The sequence below is a fragment of the Gadus chalcogrammus genome, chromosome 5 (assembly GCF_026213295.1).
Source record: "Gadus chalcogrammus isolate NIFS_2021 chromosome 5, NIFS_Gcha_1.0, whole genome shotgun sequence".
NCBI classification, from domain to species: Eukaryota; Metazoa; Chordata; class Actinopteri; order Gadiformes; family Gadidae; genus Gadus; species Gadus chalcogrammus.
Window position 1 is genome coordinate 14,283,442 of NC_079416.1, and position 6,148 is coordinate 14,289,589.

The 6,148-nt window shown below is 53.1% G+C and overlaps 1 protein-coding gene across 1 annotated transcript; it reads left to right on the forward strand.

The window, feature by feature from the left end:
* Positions 1–760: 760 nt before the first annotated feature.
* si:dkey-13p1.4 (transmembrane protein 151B) lies at positions 761–5,509 on the forward strand. Its single transcript, XM_056591205.1, has 3 exons — positions 761–883; positions 3,785–3,977; positions 4,017–5,509. The coding sequence occupies exons 1-3, from the start codon at positions 761–763 to the stop codon at positions 5,507–5,509; spliced, it is 1,809 nt and encodes a 602-aa protein (XP_056447180.1).
* The last annotated feature ends 639 nt before the right edge of the window (positions 5,510–6,148 follow it).

Sequence of the window (6,148 nt, forward strand, 5' to 3'; positions counted from 1 at the left end):
TATATTATATTATATGTTGTTGTACATTTTTTTACAATATCTTTGATATAATAAAAAGATCAACATTCAACTCACAAATTCTGTCTCATGTTCTACGCACACGCACACACACAGACACACACACACACACACACACACACACACACACACACACACACACACACACACACACACACACACACACACACACACACACACACACACACACACACACACACACACACACACACACTCAGACACTCACTCACACAGATGCGCGCGCGTACATCCATGACACACACAGGCACGCGCTTTCACTGTGGGACTTTCTCGCGTTACCTTCGCTACGAGCCTTCAGGACATTGGACAGCTCTGTGATCATGCATCTACAGATTGATCTAAATTCAATATGCATCGTATTTTAATATCGATCGAACATCTACATCTGAAGGAGGCTGCGTAGCGTGGGCGTCTATACATCCGAACGGATTCGTTATCTAGCAGCCTGCTTCTCTATTCCTCTATCCTCGCTTCCTTGTCATACTGTCATGGTCAATTTGCTTTGCCTCTGCTGCGGCGAAATCCCACAACCCCGCCCCCCCCAGTCCTCCCAGTCGGGAGCACCGCGGGATCCCCGGTTCCCGATTATGCAGCAGCTTGGCTCGGGCCCAGCGGCTCTGGGGCGGAGAAGGGAGCAAGAGGAAGCAAAGAAGGAGAGGCTCATCCCAAAGCAGGCTAATAAACGCGAGTGATAGGGGCTCGGCGATGAGTGAAGTGCAGCATGTTTTCCCCCGATGCAGACAGTGAGACCACTGCGGAAGGAACAGCGGCCAGTAGACCGAACGATGAGGAGGATGAGGGGGAAGAGGAGGAATCACCGGTTAACATTGAAGTCCCAGAGGAGGTAAGTATTAAACAATACGTTCTCAAATCAATACTATTGTTATTGTTTCATTGGTTTCGGGAGGTGCAACTGTAGACTCAATTATCATCATTCGGTGATTCCAACTGAAGTAGGCGAGAGTGTAACTGTGAGCCAGAGGTGAATGTGAATTATGATTTTATCTTCTTATGTTTGAAAATAGCATACCCTGCACACAAGCCAAATGATGCATGATGCAAAATAAGTGAAGTTATCGACGTGTTTTTGAAATGTGAAATTGACCATAACTTTGTCCGCCTAATAAACTCCATACCATCATCCCATCTCCCTTACATATACTTGTTTTAATGTCCTCAAATGTCCCAGCTTACCACTTCATCTGATGAAACAACGTGAAAAGCGTTTGCGCTTGCTGGAACTGTAAAATATATTGTGGATTGTGTACGAATTAGTGAAAGCTCTGCCATTTTTCTTGTTCACGGATAAGTGTGATTTACTGTTGTGTGTGTGTGTGTGTGTGTGTGTGTGTGTGTGTGTGTGTGTGTGTGTGTGTGTGTGTGTGTGTGTGTGTGTGTGTGTGTGTGTGTGTGTGTGTGTGTGTGTGTGTGTGTGTGTGTGTGGGTGCGTGTCTTGGTGTGCGTGTGTCTGTGTGAGGGTGTGCACATGCGCGTGTGTGTTTATCCATGGCCCATAAACCTACACTGCTGTCAAGGAGTAATTACTAGGGTTCCATCTGCAGAGACGTCTGCAGCCAACCGTAGAAATACAGCAGCCAGCATTTGACTCTGAATTGTCTTCCTGTGTAAGACAGTAAAGATGTATAGCTTTACAGTTTTTTTTTTCTTTATGGAACACTGATATCCTCTCCGATAGGCAGTTCTCAGAACACAACCTAATATAGACTATCGTTATCTGAGAAGGACATTCAAAGTCACATGTATTTTTACCAGTGAATTGACATGATGTGAACCACTGGGTTAGCCCTCTCATACACCCGGTCAGTGGGAACCTTCAGGGGCAGAGAGAAAATAAAAATACAGTCGAAGAGAAAGCTCCAGGGGTTGTTTCTCTCTTTAGAAATACATCAACGCAGTTAAAAAATAGAGAAGAAAAAAAAGAGATACCTTTCCATGTCTGTTAGCCTCTATCTCTCTCTGGGGCCCACTGCAAATAAGAGAAGAGCAGAGACACCTGCTGAAGAAACCCATTGTGTGTCAGTGCAGGACAGTAAAGCAGGGCTGGGTGTCCCCATAAATCCTTGGCTGAAACACCCGAGGTAGCCTGAACCAGCCTCTCCGCTATCACTGCGTAAGGCTTGCCTGCCCCTGGCCGCAGCCTGATTGGCCCCCCATTGATGAGGTTCTGCTGACATGTTGACAGTACAATGGGTAGTGCCATGTCACTCTTAACAGCAACTACCAAGGCCATATCCTTATTAAATGTAAACAATAAATCCCAGAGATTTATCTAGCTGTAGTTTTTATATCAGAATCAAATTCAGAAAGCTATATTGCCAATATTACAAGACAGATTTAAGTCGTTTTTTCTTTGGTGCATTCATAAAACAAGACAGGCAGCAACAACAATATCCATCCATCTTATATAAGTGAATTATCATTAGCAAGCGACTGGGTTTTACAGGAGCACAAACCATAGCTTTGGGGTATTCGCCTCTGCTAAATGAAAGATATTTGATGTTGCTGCTCGTCAGCTTGTAGGACGTTAACCACATCATTCTCTGCACGTGGGTCTTTATTGATGCCCGGGCCTGGAGGCTGTTGGTCCATTGAAATCTGTGTCCATGTGCATCATGTTTTCATTTGTTGTCAATGTTATGCGCGAGTGGCATTTCAGAAACATTGTTTGTGAAATGATTTGCAGATTTTGTATTCTGTATGCTAGAAACATCGTCTAGATTTGGTCTGAAAGTATTATAGGTTTGAACAATTTAAATTCCATAATTTGTTTAAATATTTCTCCAAAAACACTTTGTGCAAAGTGCTAAATATTTCCTTATTTCAAAATCTGCTAAATTAGCACAATCCAATTTTTTAAGATGGCCAATTAGCTATTAGTCCCTGGTTACGTTGTATTTGACAACCAGTTGATTGGGAGCCCAGGGAGCAGCATGGGGATGATGAACAACACTACTGTAGCACAGCTGGGTTTCATTACCTTCAAGTGGACTCTGTGAACTCTCCTCATCCTAATTTACTGTCTGATTACACTTTTAAAAGCTCAGCAATTTACAGTGCAGCCATATAATTGGCATAGCTGCAAAGTTATCGCTGCCATCTTTTTCAGAAGTGCCCATTCCTCATGGCTGCTTCGCTTTCTCTCCCTCTCCATACCCCCCACCTGGCCGGACTCATTGCTTCAACTGTCTCTGTCTTTCACCCTTGCCCCCTTCTCCTCTATGTCCCTCTCCCCCTCTCTCTATGCCTCCCTCTCTCCCTGTCTCCATCTCTGCCTGTTTCCCGGTCTCCCTGTCTCCCTGTCTCTCTCGCACCTTCTCTCTCTGTCTCCCTATCTCTCTCTCACCTTCTCCCTCTGTCTCCCTGTCTCCCACTCACCTTCTCTCTGTCTCCCTCCCTCCACGTCTCCATGTCTCTCTGTCTCCATGTCTCCCTGTCTCCATGTCTCCCTGTCTCCCTGTCTCCCTCTCACCTTCTCTCCATTTCTTCCTGTCTCCATGTTTCCCTGTCTCCCTGTCTCCCTGTCTCCCTGTCTCCCTGTCTCCATGTCTTCCTGTCTCCATGTCTTCCTCTCTCCCTGTCTCCCTGTCTCCCTGTCTCCATGTCTTCCTCTCTCCCTCTTTCCCTGTCTCCCTGTCTCCATGTCTCCCTGTCTCCCTGTCTCCCTGTCTCCCTGTCTCCCTGTCTCCCTGTCTCCACATTTCCCTGTCTCCATGTCTCCCTGTAGCAACACCCCGTCAAGCAGTCCCTGGGCGCGTGCGTGTGCCGGGAGTCCCACTGGCGCTGCCTGCTGCTCTCCCTGCTCATGTACGGCTGCCTGGGCGCTGTGGCCTGGTGCCAGCTGGCCCGCATCACCAAGATCAGCTTCAACTCGGCGCTCACCTCCTCCTTCGCCTCCCCCATCACCTCCTCTCTGCGGGGCGGAGCCTCCGGCGTGGGCATAGGGGGAGGAGGAGGAGGAGGAGGAGGAGGGGGGCACTCCATGATCTACCACGACAGCCCCTGCGCTGACGGCTACCTCTACATCCCCCTGGCCTTCCTCGGCATGCTGTACGTGGTGTACCTGCTGGAGTGCTGGCACTGCCGCGCCCGCAGCGACCTGCAGTCGCGGGCCGACGTGGACGGCGTGTACGAGCGCGTGCTGCGGATGCGGGCGGCGCGGCCCTGCGTCTGGTGGAAGGCCATCAGCTACCACTTTGTGCGGCGCACGCGGCAGGTGACGCGCTACCGCAACGGCGACGCCTACACCACCACGCAGGTGTACCACGAGCGTGTCAACACGCACGTGGCCGAGGGCGAGTTCGACTACGGCCGCTGCGGCATGCGGGACGTGTCGTGCGACCTGCGCGGCCTGGAGCGCCACCCCGCCACCCGCCTGCGCTTCACCAAGTGCTTCAGCTTCGCCGGCGCCGGGCCCGAGAACTCCTACCTCAACCAGCGCTCCCGCTTCTTCTCGGAGATCGAGGGCATGGACGACTACATGGAGGCCCGCGAGGGCATGCAGCTGAAGAACGTGGACTTTAAGGAGCACCTGATCGCCTACCTGGACCCCGAGCGCCCGCCCTGGTACACCTCCCAGCTGGCCTTCTGGCTCGCCGCCCTGCTGATGCTGTCCTGGCCGCTGAGGGTGCTGATGGAGTACCGGACCACCTACGTCCACTACCGCATCGAGAAGCTGTTCGGCCTGGAGTACAGCTACAGCAGCCCCTCCCCCGACGACGAGGACGTCCCGGCCCGGCCCGGGGGCGCCGGCTGCGGCATCCCCCGCGTGGACACCTGCGACAGCACGGAGCTGGAGTGGCACATCCGCTCCAACCACCAGATCATCCCCAGCTACTCCGAGGCCGTGCTGTTCGACCCCGAGGCCGCTGACCCCGGGGCGCCGTGCGGGGCAGGCGACACCCCCGTCGGGGACCCCGACGACGACACGCCCTCCGCCAACCGCCACCTGCTGGACGGCGCGGGCCGGCAGCGCGCCGCCGCCGCCGCCCCGGGGGGCTACGGCGCCCTGCTGAGCGCGGAGGACTGGGAGCGCTGCTCCCAGCGGCAGAGCCGGCACGGGGGGGCGGGCGAGGCGGGGGGGCGGCGGCGGACCCTCACCAGCTCCAGCTGCTCCTCCCTCTTCTCGTGCCGCGGGGGCCTGCTGCACTCGCGCCTCTCGCTGGACACGTCGCGCTTCTCGCTGTGCCGCATGTACGGCTCGCGCCGCACGGTGGGGCTGTGGCGGAGCCGCAGCAGCACGCTGACCGACCGCTGCTGCGCCGACCGCCGCTGCTGCCGCTCTGACTCCAGCCGGCTGGCGCTCAACGAGAGCCCGCCCACGTACCGGGACGCACGCTTCTTCCCCGTGCTCATCGTGCACCGGCAGGAGGGCCGCGGCGGCGAGGAAGACCGCGACGTGCGGCGCTACTTTGTGCGGCGCGGCTCCTGCTGCGTGGAGACCTCGCTGTGAGGGTCCCGCTGCGTTGAGACCTCGCTGTGAGGGTCCCGCTGCGTTGAGACCTCGCTGTGGGGGTCCCGCAGGCCAACCTGGGGAATGCTTAGGGACCGTGGCTATTTGTTACACGCACGGAATTACATGGGAAAATATTTTTTAAGTAGGGTTGGAGTTTGAAATTCTGATGTGTTTCTATTGTAATATATACAGTAATCAATATTCTGTTTCCTTCATGTGGATTCCTCCAGGTTGGGGTTAGTATGGTATCTATGTATGGTGTAAAGTGCATTGTAACATCCTATCATGTAACAAAGTCATATTCACCCTCTGACAGCATTTTCAGGAAGCAAGCATTCAGGAAGGTTCTCTGATTTCACGGCCCATGAAATGAGAGCAATGCTGAGCTCATAGCTGCTTTCACGGCTCATAAACATGGTGGTGGAGATAACGACAGAACGTGTTATTCTGATGTTCTACATGTGTGTTTGTGTGGAGGAACTTGTCGAGGGTAGAAGGGGGGCATGTTGAGGGCCCTGCAGGAGGAACTGGGTGTGCATGCTGTTGTTACCAAAGATCCTGTCTGTCAGTCAAGCGGAGGACGATAGATTGAGACCAAAGGCCTTCAGGTTGATGTAAGTTTACTGTCTTCCCTCC